This window comes from Rhodnius prolixus, unplaced genomic scaffold (genome assembly GCF_049639745.1).
Source record: "Rhodnius prolixus isolate KJV_2025 unplaced genomic scaffold, Rpr scaffold_13, whole genome shotgun sequence".
Lineage (NCBI taxonomy): Eukaryota > Metazoa > Arthropoda > Insecta > Hemiptera > Reduviidae > Rhodnius > Rhodnius prolixus.
The window spans coordinates 12,729,767-12,753,011 of NW_027411583.1; the positions used below are offsets into that span (position 1 = coordinate 12,729,767).

The 23,245-nt window shown below is 36.1% G+C and overlaps 1 protein-coding gene across 3 annotated transcripts in view; it reads left to right on the top strand.

Moving 5' to 3' along the window:
• ssh (Protein phosphatase Slingshot) overlaps positions 1–23,245 on the top strand; it is a 176,889-nt gene that overhangs the window by 85,433 nt on the left and 68,211 nt on the right. For all 3 annotated transcript variants that reach the window (XM_074116372.1, XM_074116373.1, XM_074116370.1), the window contains one exon: positions 16,029–16,084. In XM_074116372.1, the coding sequence (XP_073972473.1) occupies positions 16,029–16,084 (56 nt within the window). The remainder of the gene's footprint in view (positions 1–16,028; positions 16,085–23,245) is intronic.

Below are 23,245 nucleotides of genomic sequence, written 5' to 3' on the forward strand. Positions count from 1 at the left end.
AATCTAATATTTCGCTTACGTCACACTAAACGTCGTGCAAATTAGGGTTTCTGAATAGCTTGGGTCTAGAAGACCTACTTAACGTAGAATACCCCGTGAGAGGGGTGTGATTCCGTTATTCTGAGGTACAAGATGGCTATCTCGAGATATGTTGGTTTCTAAAGTTTCAAACAATAGTAACACTTCTACCTTTAAGATAAGTTAATAAAATTAAATTAAAAATATTAATTCACAGAAAATATTTTCAAAAAAAATAAATAAATAAATAACAATAAATGCTTTATAAATAATTATCTTTATTTACTCTTAACAAATAAATAATTTCTAAAGAAAGAAAAACATTATAAGTTATTTGAAGAAAGTGTTTCCACGAAATTGGACGACTATTTGTGTGTGTTTTAGTAGTTCATTAAACTGCCACACAGTGTTGTACTCACTGATATCTCTTTGTTTGTATAAAATATTTAAATATTTACTACAAAATTTAAGTTGGCCACACTGCTTGCTTTGCCCATTCTGATCTGCAGCTTTGGCTCGGCCAATTACCATCGGTAGCCATGTTGTTTTACTGTTTAGTTTAACTATGCGTGTTTTTACTGGGAAATATAATTTATGTGTGTGAAATAGTGTTTAAAAAGTAAAAAATAATGTTACATAATTTATTAAAATTTATCTTTAAATTGTGACAAGCGATTTGATGACAAATTATGTGATTAGTAATTGAAATTCACTTTCTAGTGCCTTATTTTAGTGGCTATTTTTGCACTGTTTAAGAAAAAAACCAACACTTAATTAATTACGTCATTTAACAAGGTAAGAATTTCACAGAAATTTGATTATTAATATCAATTTTTTTAAAAGATTTAATATGTTTACAAGATAATCAATTTAAATTCAGTGGTGAGCGTTTTCTATGAGTGTCTTCGCGAGTGGAATTAACTTTTTTTTTAAGCTTTGAGTGGATTTGCTATATTTAAAAGATTTGTAAACCGATATATCGATTATTATTTTTTCTTATAAAAAAAAAGTATTCTGCAATTATTAAAAAAAAATCGATTGTTACTGTGTTCTATTGCTGCTAATCTGTGCTTTTATTAGTACGTAATGTATTTATGGATTAAAATTCAGTTTAATAAATAATCAATTTTAATTTAAAAATGAAATGAATATTGAAGGCAACCGTGCACGGTAACCTAAAGTGTAACCTTCTTACATACTAGTCTTAACTTCTAACATGACGATGTTATTTCGCGCGCGATAGTAATGACTACTTTACTAAAATCCTACTAACTTAAATAAGTTGCACAAAAAAAGAAACAATAGATGACTTACTTAAAACTTAACAAATAAAGTTGCAACTACTTAACAGCTGGTTCATCGAACTTCTCTAGCTGTTAAGGGAACAATTGTGCTTTAAAAATATTCACTAAAAATTAAATTTTTGTCCTAGAATTTTTGTTTTTAACGTCTAAAGCTCAACTTTTATCAAAATAATATATTCAATGGTCTACCCAACTTTTCAAAGTGGCAAGTTTTTTCGTCTAGCTTTAAAGTTTTTCTTCCATTGAAACTATTTAATTTTATACACTTAAAAGTGTTCTTTTTTTTTTCACTTTCTCATTAAAATACTTGTTTTCTTATATTTCTAAGTTTCTAGAGCAGCGTTTTCCCAACCTGTTGAGTTGCTGGTTGTTGGTACGCGAAAAATAATCAATAATGGCGGACATAAGAAATAAAACAAAAAATTCAATCATAAAAATATCATAGAAACGTTTTTTCCTATAATAGATAAAAATTATTTTAATTAATAATATTATACAGTAAAGTTGTTAATATGTACACAGTAATAAGGTTAGTCTGTCTCCAAGATATACGAGAAAATATAATAGCACATTTATCAAGGATTAAAATTGTCTTTCATGCAGTATTTTCCCAAAACCCAAAAACACAAGTGATAATTGGATTTCAAACCCCCCCCCCCTTCTATAAAGAAAATTTAATAGAATTATCATGTGACAGAACCTAAATGATAACTATGTACAAAAATCTGCTTAAAGAGACTGGATTGTAATGAGTAAGCTCTATCCAAGCTACATTAAATCTAATTGGTACTTACAGGTAGTTGAATGCTGAAAAGAAATTAATTTAGAAGATTTTGGGCACAAATATAATAATCCTAAATGAGAACTTTGTAAATTAATTAATAATTTTGAAGAGAGAAAAATATGTACACAATTTTTAATTATTTAAAAAAAGTTTTAAAACTAAGATCTTACACATTACAAAGTTTATAAAGTGAACATGAACTTGAACTCCTTTGTAACAGATAAAATTTGTATCTCTATACAAATAAAGATAATAATAATAAAATAACACTCTCGGAATAACAAATTTCACGAAATACAATCATTTTTACGAAGTGGTACAATTTAGCATGATGTACTACCATCAAGTGGTACGGTGAGCCAATAAAGGTTGGGAAACGCTGCACTAGACAATTTCAATATGGTACGAAAATACAGTGATGCCAACATGGGTGGTAAGACCTGATATAATTTTTTTTTTTCTTTTTGATTAATATGTATTGTGGTACTTACTAGTTTGACAGTTGTATTCTTTATTTATCTATTTTTTAATCTGATTACGTTACTTCTTTACTTAGCATCTTACGTCACTCTTCATTTATCCCTTCATTGCACAGTGTAGCCAATCGGACTACATACCTTATCTATGTACTTGAATTTTTCTTTACTACTGCACCCTAGTGGTTAATTGATGTATTTACCCTTTAGAATAGACGTTTTTGTTTATGTAGTAGGTCAAAGGTTGACTCCTAGAATGCACTAGTAGTGAGACAGTAGTGTTTTTTTTCTATTGGTCCTCCCATTTGATTTTTCCCCCGTCACATATTGCTTCAGAAAGGAGTTGGTGGAAATGACACTTTAAGAATTTGGATAAATTACTGGCGTAACCCTTATACACCTAGCTATGTTCTTAAGAAAGATGTACTCACTTAAAAAAGAAATAAATTTAAGTCTGCAGTCGATTGGGTGCGAGTAAAAAGTAACCTAAATAAAATCAATTTGAAAACGGTCAGGATTTTTGTTTTACTATTTTCCCCATGAAATAGAAGGGTTTGGAGGATCATCTGTAAATTTTTTTTTTAATGAAAAATATAAATTCATGGCAGTGAAGGGTTATTTTATTTTGGTGCTTAAGGTGCCACGGTAGCCGAGCGGTTAGAGGCGAGACCTGCAAAGCTAATTATGCATTGTGGTGGTACTGGGTTCGATTCCCCAGTCTCCTAGGCCTTGGATTTTATAATAGTTATTTATTTAACAAGTGTGGAAAGTAGTACTTTTCCTCACACGAGGCAGGGTTTGCACGCACGAGGCGAGTGCAAGTGCAAATTGCCGAGTTTGAGGAAAATACTTTACACTCGAGTTAAATATTATATTTTTTCTGCAACCATTAGGGTTATTAACTAAAAAAAAAAACTAAACAGGAATCACTAGAATCCATTTTAAATTTCTATAAGGTAATTATATAACCTTTTTAACTGTTATAATTAAAAATATCTAATTATTTATTAAAATATTATTTTTATTTCTATATTCCTTTCAATTTTTATTTTATTTTTTAATATTCGTTTTTTAATTATTTAGTTACGTTAAATAAGCTTATTAAAGATTTACAGAAAATATTTAATAACAAAACTTCTTATATCAAGGAAGCACAATAAAGTTTTTCCATTCACTTGTGCGGAAAGTGACACTAATGGGAATTTCCCCCCACTTGTGTGGGAAGTTGGGCATTACACAGCTGATTTTAATTGAGTAATGAGAACTTCCCTAGATGGTTGCAGAAAAAAAGAAATTTACAGTAAAGTATGTTTACTAGTAGCCTCCGTCCACGACACCTAATTTGGTAGTTGGATGTTAAGCATCGCCTGAAAAAATAGGCGATTACTTTACTTTTTACTTACTTTTTTTTTTAATTTTGGTGCTTATTTTGACTTTTTTTTTTTAACGTCCACACTTTGCCAGTGTGAATTGTGACTTACTTGGGTCACCTAGGTAACTGCGGCTCAAGTTAGCCCTTCCTTTTTAAGGGAACTATAACTATTGTTTCACTATAACTTAAATTTTTAGTCTCCCCCCCCAAAAAAAATTTCTTATGTTTAAAACAAAATTGAATTACATAACCAGATGTCCTTTATAATACCAAATTTGCTTAAGAAAGTCCTTTTTTTTAACTTTTTCTTTTGTAAACTTTTGTTTTGTTCCTTTTTTAAAGTCTCTTTAACCTTTTATCGCTCATCTTCTTTATTATTGTTCGTCCTTGAAAAAGAACTTCTTTAACCCTAATTATCTTTTACTACAACAAAGTAAATTACATTAGTGTTAGTGTTTATTGTAAACAAATGTCATTTTTTTAATAAAGAAATTCTTAACACGTCTTTCAGGTTTTTATTATTGCTTTTTGTATTTTATTTTTTTATCCTAAAGGTTAGATAATCTCTTTTATAGTTTTACATTTATTTATAAATGGTAAGTTGATGGCATGAAAAAAATAATTTATAATTTTTTGTTTTCGTTACATAATTTGCATTAAGTGCACTTTCTATTGCACCTTATAAATAAATATGTACACATCGACGCGAACCCAGCAATGTAGTCGAGGTTGGACATTTTTAATGTAATCATCAAAAGTGGTCGGTCGCGTGGTAAACTATTACGAACTTTATTATACCAGGTTGTCATGGTAATAATGATAGTCTTGAAGCCGCCCGCCGCCATCTTGTGCACACGATTACGTCAGAATAGTGTCTTCCTTGTTTTTTTTTTTAGTTATTGCGAAATATTTCGACTTCACCTTAATTTCATCATTCAGTTTACAATTTTTCCTTCCGTTACCAGGTAAAATTGGTGGTGGAGGGGGAAACGGAATAGACTTAGAACACTTTTAATTTGAATTATTTTACTATAATTCAGTTTTTATGTGTACAGTTCTTTCTATAATTAGGGCAAGGGCGGGAAATATGTTTTGAAATGTACAGATTGTGTAACTGTTTTTGTGAACAGGAAGTCGAGTAACTCTACCGAAGTTGGTGACAAAATGAAAGTCTTTCTTAGAAATCGCTCACAGCGATTCATTCAACAGAATTTATTCATCTACAAAATTACCACAGGAGGGGGGGGGGCTTGCAATAGTGCAGAAGATAGACAAAGTGTTGCGCGCGCGCGTGTAATAGATAAAAAAAAACTCAATCTGTCCAGTATAGTTTGTCTATATGTCTGTTTCTAGAAACTCTGTCCACTTTCTAGAATATAGTGGCTGATAGTTGAAAGATATAATAAGATAACATGTCGTACTTTTTTAAGTTCTTCTATGTAAATATATTAACAACCAAAACAGGTCTGCCAACTGTCATGGTAGAAAATAATCTTCTACCAACTTTCTTCCGTTTCCTACGTTATGCGTAACGTAAGTCGTTTCCCATTTTAATAAACAAAAAAATGAAAGTAAGAACAAAATTCTGGATTTTAACATTCTAACATGACAATGTTTGTAAAATCTTACTCACACCATGAATGACACGTTAGAGCAGAGTTACCGCAACCAATATGGCGTGTTTTTTTTTTTTTTAATAGAAAATTTGTTGAGTATATACATTTAAATTATAACGATAGCTAACAGATGCTATTTCGGTCTGATCCGATATATGAAGAGTAGCCTGATCTCCTAGGAACACGAAAGTGAGGCTATATAAAACATTGATTCGCCCCGTTTGGACGTACGCCTCTCAGACATGGACAATTCCCAGAGTCGATGAGGAGGACAGGCTCCTGTTCTTTGAAAGCAAAAATCCTTCGAAGGATTTTCGGTCCTGTGAAGAAGGGAGATGTGTGGAGAAGGAGAGACGAAATAGGGAGCTATATGAACTCTGTTCGGAGAGGTGGATGTGGTACGTGGGATAAGATTGGGAAGACTGAGCTGGGCGGGGGCATGTTGCGAGAATGGATGGAGGATCAATTCCCAGAAGATCGCACGAAATGGAGATAGGCGGGGAAAGAGAGGAATAGGCAGACCAAAGTTGAAATAGGAGGATGATGTCATCAGTGACGTAAGAAACCTGCTAAAGGTGAGAAATTGGAAAGCGGCAGCAAATGACCGGGAACTATGGAATAGATTCATTGGGCAGGCTAGGACCCATCAAGGGTTGTATCGCCAATTAGATAGATAGATATATATGTAAATTAAGGTACAAAAAATTAGCAATAGCAGACTTTAGCGTGTGTTTCATTCCTCCATCTCCCTTTTCCAGGAAGACTTCCTGGATCGACTTTATTATAAATCGCTGTAAGAAGAGGATAGGTCCTTCCCCTGGGCGAGGGTGGTGAGTATTGGCTTCCAGGAATGGTTATCGCTCCTTCCAGGGGAGGGGCTTCCTTTGAGAGGAGATCTGTATTGAATTGGCATCCATCCGGTGTCTTCTTCAGGATATCTTGGAGATGTGGGTATTGGAGGAAATAGGGTATGTTGGCACAACGAGTGTGGTGATTCTTACTGCTGTGGCTCCGCCCGCTCTTGCAAGAACTTCTCCTAGTGAACCAGGGATGGGTGAATTCGGTGTTGATATAAGATGAGTGTAGATAGATTAGACTAGGGCGGCCTTAAGGCCTACGCCTCTGCGACCCCTTTGGATCTATTGTGGCTCCCCTCACTCTAAAGCTCACCCTCTAGACCTGTCCTTAGGATGAGTGTAGGGCTCAATAGATTTATTTTGGTGGAAGGGATTCCGAAGGAAGTCGAACACCTCTCTGCTTCAGTAAAACTGAATGAAATTTCGTGGCAATAAAAAAAATAAATGGGATGGTGCGTAAAAAATATATCTTCCTAAAGAAGATGCTGAAATAGGAACAGAACTGGAGGCGATCCGATCCGGATGTAGTGTTCGGGTGCGTGGCGAGCAGAAAGTGTAGCGGAACCCTGTTTTAGCCGGAAGAATAACGTGTCCCTAACCAACAGCTAAAGCCCTAATTCAATCCTTTCACTTTTTTCTCCAGTCCAATCCCTGTGAACGTGCTCGTACACTTGGGAAGACTTTTGGGCGTTATTTCCGGGGAATGAAATGCCACACGATTGCAATACTTCCTTATATCATTGTAATGGCTGCCCGCAGAGAGAGAACAGTCATGTGAGTTTTCCATCAAAATCTTTATTACGTCATCGCTGCATCAACAACAATCTATTGGCTATTGATGATGATTCAAGGATTAGTACGTATTATCGAATCCGTGACTTATAGTTGGAAATATGTAATATTAGCCCAACAGACGTCACGTCTAGTAAGATGGCGCTTGAAGGTTGTAATGTACAAAGGTCATCAGCGTTACCAACTTTTGAACTTTAAAAAAAAAAGGAAAAAATGAAATTCGATACATATCATACTAATCATGAATTCTATTTCTGTTGATTATAGAAGATAATCGGCTAGAGAATATCCGGTGTAAACACGCACATGACCTTGTCTTAATCTCGAGATTCGATCTCATAACTTGTACCCCTCCAAGAATATCTTTGCCAGAAAATTAGAAGAAAAACATCGAAAATCGAGAGTATGTTTTCACAGGTTTACGGAAAAGTGAAAAACTCCAATTTGGGGAGAGTTTTCTTTTACGACTCCATTCTCCAGTTAGCCTGGAAAGAAGGAAATATTATCCATGCTCCTACCTGGAGGAGCAGTTCTCCTCTGGCCATGTGACCAGAGGAGAAAGTTGCAATCCTTCATTTAGAAGACAATTTCATGCGATTTAGGGACAGCTGTTTTATAGATTGGCTACGCTTGAGCTTGTGGTTGCCCCCAGGAACTGGGACAGTTCGCCTGTCGTTCAGAAATTTCCTTCTCATTGTGTTGTGTTGTGGTTACGATTAGCTGTACCCCTTCCTCCGGCAGTTAGTGCTATGTTCCGCCATTTTGCACAATGCTCTATCTTGCTTTGATTGTGTAATGATTCTGTTATTTACTGTATTTGTACTCTGATATGCCCGCATAGAACTTGGAAACATTTATATCTGCACCCAGATTTCATCTACTGCCCTATTTAAGGGGAGTATCTCCAGAATAATATTACCAGTAAACCCTAGTATCTGATGAACAACATGTCTCCATCACTTCGTAAAGATTAGAGGCTCACTTATGAGCACGAGTTGCCTAACTCTACTCTCCTTCAGTAAAGAATTCTCGGCTTTTCAGAAAATTGACCAATTTAGTATTTTAATGATTAGGGAGGATTAAATAATTTTCCCTATTCTACCAATCCCTGCAATTCCACTCTAGTTCCTTGTTGCTCCGACAGATGTTGTAATAATAATAGTAATCCAGCAGCTGATCCTTAGATTTTCTCTTCCTAGGAGCTTCTTACAGCTCACTGTCCGGTGATGGACAGTGTTGTCTGTAACGAGAGAACACTGTCCGGAGGCCGGCAGTGCACTGGAAAAAGCTCCGGGCGCCAATAACCTTAGATGTTGACGCGCCTTAAATCATAAATAATAATAATAATAAAGGGAAGGGATTAGCTATGAGGTTAGCATACTGGACTCCCACGCGGAGGTCCCGGGTTCGAATCCAGCAGCTGACCCTTAGATTTTCTCTTCCTAGGAGCTTCTTACAGCTCACTGTCCGGTGATGGACAGTGTTGTCTGTAACGAGAGAACACTGTCCGGAGGCCGGCAGTGCACTGGAAAAAGCTCCGGGCGCCAATAACCTTAGATGTTGACGCGCCTTAAATCATAAATAATAATAATAATAAAGGGAAGGGATTAGCTATGCGGTTAGCGTACTGGACGCCCACGCGGAGGTCTCGGGTTCGAATCCAGCAGCTGACCCTTAGATTTTCTCTTCCTAGGAGCTTCTTACAGCTCCACTGTCCGGTGATGGACAGTGTTGTCTGTAACGAGAGAACACTGTCCGGAGGCCGGCAGTGCACTGGAAAAAGCTCCGGGCGCCAATAACCTTAGATGTTGACGCGCCTTAATTCATAAAAAAAAAAATTAGGCAGGAAGTCGCGTGACAGTTCACATGTTTTCTTTCAAATTATAGGAAAGTTCGAGTAAATTTCCCGTAATATTTCCTTTTGAAAAGCAACTTTAGAGAAATAATCGCAGTTCAAATTTGTTAACAATCGATACGTTACGTTACTAAAGTACTTCTGTGAATATACGTCCGATTAGCATAATGTACGCTTACACGCAATCAGCTGATGGGAGTGCGTGGTTGCTAGGAGACATGTTACGTGCTCTAGCGCTGGTTAGGTAATGGCAGGGATTTTATACCTCTGTCTAAATGTGTACAATGCCCCTCGTGAGTGTACTGGTCTCAGCATTAACACCGCATAAAACATATCGATAGTGCTAATCATACTAAATGTTGGAAATAGTAGTATATCGTCAGATGTTGAAAGTTGTCGACAATCTTTTTGTAGCGATTATTTTTACGACTCAGCTATCTTCATTTTCTTTTTTTCTTAGCTTTCACATCAGTAAATAATGCATTTAAATAGAAAATTTTCGTTTATATAGTTTTCTATGATTTCCAAATGTTGTTCGACCGGAAATAATCGCACAAGTTTTGTAAAGCTTTGGTCAAAATCTGCCTTCAATGTAGTTGTTCTTCCGCTCAGTTCTGATTTTCAACGAGGTATTTCAGGGAGAAAAAATCGCAGAAAGATCAACACTTCCTATTTCGATTTAGCCCTACAACCGGAAATGTCACGTAATCATCGTAATTAGTTAAATTTGAATCATTTTTTTGTCGTGGTAAATTCGATTTTCTCTGAGCAGTGGTAATGTTCAGGCTTCACTTCTAAACACGGTACTGAGTCTCAGGTGTGTTTTAAAGGAGGTTAAACTCGTTGCTTTAATAAAAACAACTTTTAGGTTAGGTTAGGCAGCAACCCGGAAGTTCCGCTTTACAGTATTGATTTTTCACTTGGCTACCATTTCAGAGCATTCTGAGTGGTTATGAGAGGAGTCATTAAAAAGTAATCATTTCAAAGGTAACATGCGATTTACTGTCTCCAGAATAAAATCTGTGTTTCAGTGAAATTTTAAAGTAAAAACTCCCCGAGTATTACGTCAGAGGAAGTCTTGTTAGAATTGAATGCAGTTTTTCTTGCAACTAATCAACCCCCTCCTCTACTCGAGAGAAGTCACCAGCTAATTATAGCGTATTAACGACTTTAATAATTTTATTGGAATATAAATAGGGGGGCCCCATTTATTATGGTAATTACCTTTGCTATATAATATCATATTATTAATAAAGATTATTAATTTTTTTTTTGTTAAAAAAGTAATTAACAATCTCGGTATTATACATATATACACAAATTGAGCTGCGGTAACGAGTATAGTTAAGGGTGTGGTCCACTCGGTACGTGTTTACAACCGGAAATGATTAAAATAATCAACATAATCATGTATGCATGCATTATAAATAGATGGATATACATATATAAATGTCCGTACAGTATATATACATGTGCTACCAGTCTGGGAGCTTATATAATCACCTTGAACTGGACAACTGAACAGCCTCTGTCTCCAGCGGTCGCGTGTAATTTGTTTTAAAGTAATATTTAGATTTTAAAAGAAAAGAAAAAAAAACACTTGTGTAAAATACGAAACTCTGTAAATGCTGTTAGTATTTAGTTACCACTATTGATGTATTTTTCTGCAACCTGAATTTTTTATTTAAATAATAGAGAGAATTGGACAAGACATTTCTTCAGCGATCTTTGGCAACCTGGGCGATTATCCCCAGGAGGCTGGAGAACATTCAGTTCAGGGTCCCTTAACAGTCACATAATGTATGGCCAGAACTTGCAGAGATGGATCGTTTGAAATCTTTAGACGAACTCTAGCTCGCTCGGTTCCATTCATGCCCAGAGAATAGGTGGCTAAAGGGAAGACCATGTGAGTATCAGTATCCAGACCAATCTCTCGGAGTCGAATGTCCTATTCTTGAATAACATGGGCTTGGCCGGGTAGGACCAGGAACTTCCATAGGAAGTCTGCGTAGTTACAGGTGAAGAAGTGGACTCTTCCATTGGAGGTAGGGAGTATGCACCAAAAAAAAAGAATTGGACAAGAAATTTCTTCCGCGATCTTTGGCGTCCCTGGGCGATTATCCCCAGGAGCCTGGAGAAGACTCAGTTCAGGGTCCCTTAATGTATGGCAGAACTTGCAGTGATGGAAGGTATAATAAGACAAGAATAGGACCTTGAATAACATTGGCTTGGCCGAATCTTCATGAACTTCCATAGGAAGCCTGCGAAGTTACAGGTGAAGAAGTGGACTCTTCCATTGGAGAAGAGGTAGTAGACACCAAACACTGCCGGCATTTCTCTCATCCGTGGACCTCCTGTGGGAGCCTTGGTGGTAAACAGTGACATTTTCTTCTAGGAGGATTTAAGCGGGACAGGTATATAGTAGGAGGAATTATTTACCTCCTATTGTCGGCTTCTCCAGGATTTCGGTAGAAAGCTTGGGAGGAAATCAGGATTAGGGATTGCTCACCCTTTTTTTAGAACCCAATCTACTTCTTGTTTGAGATATGTACATATACATTTTTTTTTAAATCACCAAACGAGATTTATCTAATCCCTGACGCCATTAAAACCCCCAATAGCTGGAAATCGAAGAATTCCTTTCCATAACAGGATTCACTTAGCCAGATAATATTTCAGAATCTTTGGCTAAAGTATGGAAACCTTAGCTGTGTGATTGCACATGACGAGCAAGTCTGGGGCTCTAGATAGGGTAATGTGTCGACGGCGACCGAAGCAGATCAAGTGCCCCATTCACAAACACTTCCTGCTAGCTATTTATTTTTGTTAGATAATAATCGATAAGCTGTACTTAATTTATCATTTTAACTGACGCCTTGCACAGTGGCATACCGTGGTTACTTTATCTGGGTAGGCTGTAGCTGGAGGTGAATTTTATAACAGTAAAACTTCTCCTGTGATAAATACTCCCGAAGATCAACCTGGTCATAAAATACCAATCGTTATTGATATAACGATATCAATATTAATTATTAATTATTATTAATCCTTGTACTTTTTACAAAACAAAACTTGCAGACTGAACGACCAATTTTTCCAGTTTTTCCTCAATATTTCCTCTCAGACATTTTGAATACGGAAAACTGACAGGATGTCCAAATCTTGGAGATCTGGGAAATGCAGAAATTATACATTGCACGGATGAGTGCTCTGCCCAGAGAGATCAAAGCCAGCCGTTCTGTAGCCTTGTCTACCAGGTCAGACGATCTTGGTGATCTTACCCTTTTCGATGTCTACATGATTCACATTCATCTGTTCTAATTACCATCTCTTGGGCTCGAATACTTATGACCTAATCACCATTCTTGGTGTATCGTAGAATCTACATTCTTGTGAAAGATGGTGTAACCTATATTCAGAGTCTACATCTATACAGAGTCACACGATTTGATAAAAATAATATTCATGGAATCATTTGTCATTTATATTTTCGATTTGGAAGGCAGGAAAAGACTTTAGCGGAAGTTGGCCATGATTATTTTCTCTCATGATTATTTCCAAAATCGTCTAACTTTAATGGAATATGGCCCGGAAGAAAGTAATAATCCAGAGGTGCCTTCTGCAAGAAAGGAGTAAGGCACCTTTCGGGAGACACACTGAGTGAAGATTGGGACCATGGTGGGTCGGGTGGTGGGGGAAGAAGTACCCCGGATGTGCGTGTGCAACTTTGTGCCCATATGTGGCGGCAAGTCGGCTGTGCTGCATGGGCAAGTCGCCGCTCCAGCAGCAAGGTCCCCACCAAATAAGTCCTCCCTTCTCCACCTCCTAAGCCAACTGCACTTCCCTCACATTACTGACCTCAATAAATTGTTTTATATCCATATTTGATTTTCCATCTGTCACCTTAAGTTTCACACCCACTTTTGAGGAGGCGGAAGTAATAGAGTTTTGGAGTAATGAAAGTTTTGAAAATTAAGAGGCTTCAGTTTTGTGCCTTTCGAAGCTCCATTGCCTGGGGGTGTCTTGTACAAGATTTGTACGCGGCGAAAAAGTACTTGTCACTAGCAGATCACGAATCCATATATGACATAGCATTCACTGATTCTAATTTTGCGAATCTTACCCCCTCCACCCGGTTTGATCACAGTTCTTTTCCATCACCGTTGGCAATGTTCGCTCTAGTGCATTCTTACGATCAAATAGTTGAAACGATCCTTTATCAGTATGTTGATTGTGAAGCAGCGGTGCCGTGGAAATTATCTCTTCGAAACCAACAGTCCTATCACGAAACAACTGCATCCCTCCCCATACATACACAGCCCAAGAGTTAGTTCCCCGCTTTAAATGCTCGATCAGCTGTTCAAGCCGCAGCTGCAGCCTTCTAGTTATATACATCTTTCTTCGGCCGCACCAGGTTTGCGGTGTTCTAAAAAGTTGCACGCTTGGCGGATTTCGTCCTAGTTTTGTCCCCTACCCCCCTCCACCACAAACTAACTGTCGCTACAGTTTTACTATTTTTACGTAACACTAGTTTTGGTTTGTGACGTTTATTCTCCTTTCTATAAATAGAACTGTGTTTACCATCCTTTACTTCCTTGTGTTATGTCTAAAAGTAAAGTAAAGTAATCGCCTATTTGTTCAGGCAGGCTTTACGTCCAACTAAACTAACTTTACGTCGTGGACGGAGGCCATATAAATTTCTCATATTAACCATTAAATAAAATCCAAGGGCTAGACTAGTAACGCAATACGTCTTAGCTTTGCGGGTCTAGCCTATAACCGCCTAACATACTTTACTATAAATTTCTCATATTAACCATTAAATAAAACCCAAGGCCTAGACTACTACCGCAATACATCTTAGCTTTGCAGGTCTAGCCTATAACCGCCTAACATACTTTACTATAAATTTCTCATATTAACCATTAAATAAAATCCAAGGCCTAGACTAGTACCGCAATACATCTTAGCTTTGCGGGTCTAGCCTATAACCGCCTAACTTACTTTACTATAAATTTCTAATATTAACCATTAAATAAAATCCAAGGCCTAGACTAGTATCGCAATACATCTTAGCTTTGCGGGTCTAGCCTATAACCGCCTAACTTACTTTACTATAAATTTCTCATATTAACCATTAAATAAAATCCAAGGCCTAGACTAGTATCGCAATACATCTTAGCTTTGCGGGTCTAGCCTATAACCGCCTAACTTACTTTACTATAAATTTCTCATATTAACCATTAAATAAAATCCAAGGCCTAGACTAGTATCGCAATACATCTTAGCTTTGCGGGTCTAGCCTATAACCGCCTGACATACTTTACTATAAATTTCTAATATTAACCATTAAATAAAATCCATGCCTAGACTAGTACCGCAATACATCTTAGCTTTGCGGGTCTAGCCTATAACCGCCTAACTTACTTTACTATAAATTTCTCATATTAACCATTAAATAAAATCCAAGGCCTAGACTAGTATCGCAATACATCTTAGCTTTGCGGGTCTAGCCTATAACCGCCTGACATACTTTACTATAAATTTCTCATATTAACCATTAAATAAAATCCAAGGCCTAGACTAGTACCGCAATACATCTTAGCTTTGCGGGTCTAGCCTATAACCGCCTAACTTACTTTACTATAAATTTCTAATATTAACCATTAAATAAAATCCAAAGGTTAGACTAGTATCGCAATACATCTTAGCTTGGCGGGTCTAGCCTATAACCGCCTAACTTACTTTACTATAAATTTCTAATATTAACCATTAAATAAAATCCAAAGGTTAGACTAGTATCGCAATACATCTTAGCTTTGCGGGTCTAGCCTATAACCGCCTAACTTACTTTACTATAAATTTCTCATATTAACCATTAAATAAAATCCAAGGCCTAGACTAGTACCGCAATACATCATAGCTTTGCGGGTCTAGCCTATAACCGCCTGACATACTTTACTATAAATTTCTCATATTAACCATTAAATAAAATCCAAGGCCTAGACTAGTACCGCAATACATCTTAGCTTTGCGGGTCTAGCCTATAACAGGCTAACTTACTTTACTATAAATTTCTAATATTAACCATTAAATAAAATCCAAAGGTTAGACTAGTATCGCAATACATCTTAGCTTTGCGGGTCTAGCCTATAACCGCCTAACTTACTTTACTATAAATTTCTAATATTAACCATTAAATAAAATCCAAAGGTTAGACTAGTATCGCAATACATCTTAGCTTTGCGGGTCTAGCCTATAACCGCCTGACATACTTTACTATAAATTTCTCATATTAACCATTAAATAAAATCCAAGACCTAGACTAGTACCGCAATACACCTTAGCTTTGCGGGTCTAGCCTATAACCGCCTAACTTACTTTACTATAAATTTCTAATATTAACCATTAAATAAAATCCAAAGGTTAGACTAGTACCGCAATACACCTTAGCTTTGCGGGTCTAGCCTATAACCGCCTAACATACTTTACTATAAATTTCTCATATTAACCATTAAATAAAATACAAGGGCTAGAATTTTCTGAATCTGTGCTTGCTGTTAAAATTCAATTTAAAATATTTGAGATAAAGAAAAAAGTGTTATAAAAGAAAAACACAGCTATAAAAAAAAGCATCTGATTTCGGCAGTGTAGTAGAGATGAGCCAGTATGTTTATTTTAATCATGAAGTAATAAAACTGTGCTGTTGATAGATCTCACTGTTCCCAGTAATGAGCTCATTATGTAAATGTTAATTGTGTAAAAATAAAAAATGATGACGTAAACATTTTTATTAATTCATTTCTTGTTACTTAATTATTCTGACAAATTCTGTAATTGTTTGCTAAAAGGCTTCTCTTTACTAAATTAATTAATTCTGGATAAAATAACGGAAGTTAAAATGTAGCGTGCTTGGTTAACTTATGTGATTTTGTTTTCTTTGGTTTGACGCAGGATTCTGGTGCCGGGGCTTCCCTTGATGAAGAAGATTCAACCAAAAATGGACGGAGGTATGTGTGTACCATTTTTTTTCTAAATTTTTACATTATTTTTACATGCGCCACATTATAATTATTTTTGTATTTTTTTATATAGTGGGTGGGCGTATGTTCACTGGTGTATTCGTATGAATATACTCCAGGCCCCCCAAATCCTAGTGAAAGAAGAGAGAAATGATCAACAACAATAAATATATTTTACCAGTTATAACAAGCTAATAATATAATAATTCAACTAGTTCAGAGATGGGTAACAATTTAATCAATTTAATTCCGTTTGAATAAAACCAAAATTTTAATTTTAATCATGGTTCAAGTTATAAGTTTTAATCGGCCAAAATTAGTTGATTGAATTAAATTCACCAAAATGGTTAAATGTGAGTGTGGGTGTAGTCCTATAAGGTAAAGTGGTCAACAGCCGAAATTTAACCGAAATGTCGTCCGTGATGTCTGCGTGACCTCTCCATTGATGAACCTTCATGTCTGACTACAGTGAGTTCATTTTGGTCTGCGTCAAAGCGTTATTAATTAACTCAGAGAATAAAAACATTATCGTCTCAACAAAAAAAGTTTATGATAGTTACATTACTGCGTGCTGCAGCGAATGTATTTGTCGAAATTTTAGTGTAGTTTTTTACATATTAGGAAAGTACAGTATACATTAATGAATCCTAACTTCTGAAACTGTCAAAAAGTACGCGTTGAGTTATGTTTATCATGATAGCCATCTCTTCCTAGCATTCGGGACGGATGGCCATCAAACAGTAGGGATAGATGGCCAATTATTTTAACTATATAATTTAATTTTTTTGAATAAAATGGTGGCCATCTCACCCTACTTTACCCTACAAGTCTAGTGAGTTGCCAACATGGTTAAATGTGAATGTAAGATGGTCCTATACAAGTCTAGTGAGTTGCCAACATGGTTAAATTCGAGTGTAAGGTGGTCCTATTTAAGTTTAGTAAATGGTAAATATGTTTAAATGTGTGTGTAAGGTGGTCCTATCTAAGTCTAGTGAGTCGTCAACTTGGTTAAATGTGAGTGTAAAATAGTGCTAAATAAGTCTAGTGAGTCGTAAACTATTTAAATATAGTGTAAAATAGTCCTGTGTAAGTCTAATGAGTAGCCAACATAGTTTAATATGAGGTTAAAATAGTTCTATTTAAGTCTAGTGAATAACCAACATAGTTAAATATGAGTATAAGCTAGTCCCATCGAAGTCTAGTGAGTCGTCAACATAGTGAATTGAGAATGTAAGATGGTCCTATACAAGTTTAGTTAGTAGCCAACATAGTTTTATATGAGTTTGAAATAGTCCTATATAAGTCTAGTGAGTCGTCAACATGGTTAAATTTGAGTATAAGCTAGTCCATCGAAGTCTAGAGAGTCGTCAACATGGTTAAATATGAGTATAAGCTAGTCCCATCTAAGTCTAGAGAGTGGTCATCATGGCTAAATATGAGTATAAGCAAGCCCCATCGAAGGCTAGTGAGTCGTCAACATAGTGAATTGAGAATGTAAGATGGTCCTATACAAGTCTAGTTAGTAGCCAACATAGTTTTATATGAGTTTAAAATAGTCCTATATAAGTCTAGTGAGTCGTCAGCATGGTTAAATATGAGTATAAGCTAGTCCCATCGAAGTCTAGAGAGTCGTCAACATGGTTAAATATGAGTATAAGCTAGTCCCATCTAAGTCTAGAGAGTGGTCATCATGGCTAAATATGAGTATAAGCTAGCCCCAACGAAGTCTAGTGAGCCGTCAACATAGTGAATCGTGAATGTAAGATGGTCCTACGTAAGTCTAGTGAGCAGCCAACATAGTTTAATATGAAACTGCATTCATGTTTACAGAAATTGCCACTAGAGTTCTCCACTAGATGGAGTATAAAGTAAGATTACCGCCTATTTAATGGCGGCTTACAAGTCCACAACATGCCCATTTCTCTTTTGCCTATTTCACGATAAAACAATACAAATTCTGAACTTTTAGGTTTCTGTTAACGATAACTGGGTAAAACATGAAGTATTATCCCAAAAGAAATATTATTTATCGTATTTTTAAAGAATTTTTTTTTCTTGCTTAAATCGATAGTTTATCAAATACCTATGGGAGAAATGTTGGAGAAAAATTTTTAAATTAATTATTTCATTGAAATTATTGCGTTTAAAGTAGTGGCCAATCACAGCGTAGTACGGTTGCAGGCGGTGGGCGGGCCATGCCCACCTCTAGTGTAGTCACGCCCCTTCCAATGAAAACCAGTTATAGGCTAGGCCAAAGCGTAATAACAATGGTGGTTCAATACCTTTCACTTATTTTTCTAAATCTCTTATTATTTTCTCGTATTTTATTAACTTTTTTTTTTATTTTAGTAATAATATTAATCTTACGTAGGTATATATTGAGAAATAATGCTAACAGATTATTCGAAAAAAAATTATTCTCAATTTTCAAGGAATATTTTATTAAGTTAAGATCGTTTTCGAATAGTTCTCGCCAATATTCGACAGATTCACTTCACTTTCTCATGAAAAGAATCTCTTATGAACACTCACATGACTTTTTCTTACCATAATTTACGAATATAATTGAATTTTACTGTAACTTAGTATTGCATAAAAAAAAAGAGATCATTTTAATAATAATATTGATAGAATGCGACACATTCCCTCTGAACCAAACTATTAATTGAGAAAAAATTACCAGCTGACATTTAAGCTTTAAGTACTCCATTAGATCAGCTTCCGTTTGGCATATTCATAGTCAATTACTGAAAAAGCACTTCCGAGGTACTGTTTTCCTTTCTTTTTGGAAGTGTAGTTAGAAATTTAATAATTAAATACTGAGAGGTAGTAACTAACACCTTAAAATATCTAAAATGGAAGTGTAGAAAACCTTTTTTAACCTCTCCTAAATAAATAAAGTTGCTTGGAAAGAACGATTGTTATAAACGTAATATTGTTACATGTTTGTAGTGTGTAAACAAGGTTTAAAAAAAGTAAATCGATTCTCGAAATAATCGCTTGCTTACTTTTAAATCGATTCTCGAAATAATCGCTTGCTTACTGTTAAATCGATTCTCGAAATAATCCCTTGCTCACTGTTAAATCGATTCTCGAAATAATCGCTTGCTTACTGTAATCTTATTTCCATAATTCAAGCTGATTCTCTTCAGATTTTGAACATCAGTTAACTTTAAAAAAGTTTTAATATTTTATAGATGTTATGGCCGTACATTTCACGGGAATGGCACTTGGACGGAAGTCTCTCTCTCTCTCTCTCTCTCTCACACACACACACACACACACACACACACACACACACTTTAAAGAGTCCTTTTACGGATAATGTTCCAACTAAATGTTATATATCTAGATATCTGCAATTAGTAGGCCAATGTTCAGGGAAAGTGAAAGAGTTGTTTCCGGAGGGAAATCCCGTGAAAACGGAAAACTCGATTCAGTAAAGTGGTGTTTCCGGTTGGTTTGTATCTAAACTATTTTTAACTAAATTTTAAATTAGATAGTGCATTTATAGTTTTGGGGTATTTGGACGCACGCCCACAAATTTGTAAAAACCACTTGATTGGGTCCTGGAGTTCTCATAGCGGGATACTTCCGGTAGATAAGTCTATTTCGAAAATCTGATTCGATCGCAATGCTTCTCTTACCATAAGTAAGAGAAGGTACAAAGTTTGCTTGTTTTATCTTGGTTTAGTGAATCGTAATGCTTGTGAAGTCTAAGTCTGAAAGAATGAATAGTGAAAAAAGTGGCCTCGCCAAAACGTGGTTCGAACCTAACCGCTGAGAGAAATGAGCATTGAAAGAGAATTAGCGTATCCATGGTAACAGTCAGGGTGATAATTCAGCGTGTTTTATGTATCAACTTTTTGGATATGAGTTTTCAATATAGTTACATTATGTATTATGAATAAATAAATGGATGTAATTAGAGGTGATAGGAGTATAGGAGGGGAGGCTAGAGGATTCCTGTGGTGGGGGGGTTGAGTAGCGGCCCGTTAGTGTCCTAGTTCCGGAGCACCGCCAGAGTGTCTGTCTGTCTGTCCTCAATTCTCTTAGTGGTCTTCTTCCCTGGTCCTGTATTGTTCCGCCTACATTACCAGCAGCAACAGTGCCATCTAGATCTCCAGCATTGGTGTGGCTGTAATTAAATACTGGGATTAGAGGGGTTTTTATCTACAGTTCGCTGGTGCACATCACCTACATGTGTCTGTCTGTCTGTCTGTACGGTGGACAGTCACGCGAATAGTTGGTTTTGTGGCCTAGGATTGACGGAAATATAATTCCTGTAGATTGTTGCTCGGTTCTCTTGGTCTCTCGCAAAAACTATTCATTATTACGTTGTTTTCGATCAAAGCTGCCCTTAAAGAGAAATCACGGGTTGATCTTTTAGTACTAATTCCATTTCTGAGCGAAGCAAAACGGAAATTCTATATTAGCATTTTCCGCCTTACCGTATCTATAAAACACACACACACACACATACAAAAATCTTACAAAAGAAGTGATACGCATGTCTGAGATCGACGAACGAACTGGACAGCAACTTGAGTATTTTAATATAATTAAGGTTTCTCTGTTGAAAATGACAGTGCGAATAAAGCTCGCCTCATCTCTCCGAGCAATTCCGAAGATAGCCGAAACGCTACAATTAACACGCCTAATCTCTCCGAGCAATCCCGAAGATAGCCGATACGCTACAATAAAACACGCCTAATCTCTCCGAGCAATCCCGAAGATAGCCGATACGCTACAATACTATTCAAGCCGTCGCCGTCACAACTAGAGTTGCTACGAAAAGCTTCAGCCTGTAATTCTAGAATTCAGAATTCTTCCGTTTATGCCAAGAGCATGTTATCCCACAGCATGATTTTGTTTTATTTCCGAGCTGCATGGTTTTATGCTGGAATTTTGGTATTTATAGAGGACTGTATTAAATAAAAGCAATTGCGACTGGACGCCATTGGCTGAACCGCCGCTTCACGACTTGGTCTTATTGTAGAGTACTCAAAGATCTTTCTTCAAATTTTCCGTTTTTGAGTATACTCACAGAAGCATTCATGACGTGTTTTTTTACCGGCAGAAATTGCTAAAATTGAAAACCACGATTACCTCACTTCCTATTTATAGAGGAGAGAGAGAGAGAGGGAAAGTAAAAAATAAAGATCTATTGATAAACAGTGTGCAGACAATCAGGAAGAAATACCACTATGAATATCTAATCGCGGAAACACGTGGCCCGGTTAGTAGTGGTAACGCTGATAATGTATTCTACGCATGTGCTAGACTCTAGGAAACACGTGGCTAGCGTTCCTTTTTATTAATAGTTACAGTATCCAAACTGGCCATCCATTTATGCTTTTTAAAGCAAGGGGTGGGTTTTCTCCCGCTTTTGAGACGGGGAAAACTGTTGGGTTTCGAAGCCATTGATGGTAGGGGATACTTACCAGACTTTATCCACAGTTTTAATCTTTCGAATTGATGAAGATTGCCTTCAACATGGCTTCCCTCAACTTAGATTTGGATTTGGAACGTTGCTACTGATATGACGTCAACTCCTGTGTAAAACCTAACAATCAAAGACATGGATTTTACAAAATCCTTATTTAGAATATGAGGGATAACACCAGTTTCTGGCTTATTGTTTTCGCCCATTAGAGTGTCGTGAAGACTCCTCCATTTAAGTCTTCCTTTTACCTCTTCCCGTCACCACGTTAGTTGCTGAAGAAGCACTTTGCAGGGCTCTACGGTTTTGAAGACAAAAAAATTAGGCATTTCCTAATTATGCTTGCAGATAATCGCTGAAAAGTGGAAAACGCATCAGTAGAAGCGATCTTTTCAGTTGATCGATTGTGACTGTTTTGATAAGGATACAGATTAGAAGGCTAAAAATAGGTTTTTTTTACCCTTACTTCCGGTAAAAACTGTATTTCTAAAGTTTGGTGTTTTCGTCTTGAGGCTGGGATAACAGAGGGGCCTGATGGAGACGATTAGTGTTGCAACATCAGTAGTTTATCTCAATTGGGGCCCTCTTAAGGCATATATTAGCTTCCTATACCTTCACAAATATTGAAGTAATCTGTTTGTAGGAATCAATGAACCAGGAAATGACGTAATCGACCTTTCCTAAAATTAGCCAGCTGTTTGATTTAGAATAACCTCAATCTCAACTTGGAATTATTGTGGTGACACATTTAGGATCAATTTTGAAGTGATGAGAGCCGTACAGTATACTAAAGTGGATAGGCCAAAGTTCACAGCTTGAACGATCGTAATTTTATTACAATTAAATCGATAATCGTGTAAAAAAAACCTCGTTTTTCTCTCATCACTTTTTACGTTGTATAACGTAGAACTAACTTGTTCTAAAAATATAGTTGACATCACTATTGTTAAGCAATTTTACTAAAAATAAACTCGAACTGTTGACGTATTCTTCACAACAGCATCCACAGAATCTCATTAAAATCAATTTTTGTTTCCTTGAGAAATTTCAATCCCAGCGATAGACATGTTCAAGTTCAAGTGAAAAACAACAATTTCTGAAAATGCCGTTTTTGCTCATTTTCAGCAACTTTTTTCTCAAAATCTATTAGATCTGGATTGTTGCAAAAAAAATTACAGTTATAAAGGAAGGTTTGCCCTATAATTTAAAGAAAATTTGGGAATTTTATTTTTTATAGAAAAAGAGAAAAAAATTGTCAAAGTTGGGTGTTTTTCAACGTTACGCTTTTTCGTGCAGTTTTTGACGATCAGCCCTTATACAGCTGGTCCTACCGGACAGTTTTAATAAATGCTTTTATAAAAATTTTGCTAAGTAGGATTATAAGCGTCAAATGTTTTTTTTTTATACTGAAATATTGTAATTTTTTTTTAGTATTTACGGCATTTCCCTTTATAATATTAATATTATAACTAGACGAACGAATAAACTAACCAACTTCCGGATTGGTTTAAAAGAAAACACTTACTGTCAAAGCGGACAATCAACCAGTGAAAGTGGACCAATTTAACTGCTGTAACTAATTTGTAACGATTTTTTGTTTACTTGATTTAGTTTAGAACAATGAAGGCTTGCTAGTCAGTTGAATCGACTGTAGACAGGGCTACTGAACAATAGGTTAGTCGTGTTAGTTTCTGAAGTGGACACTG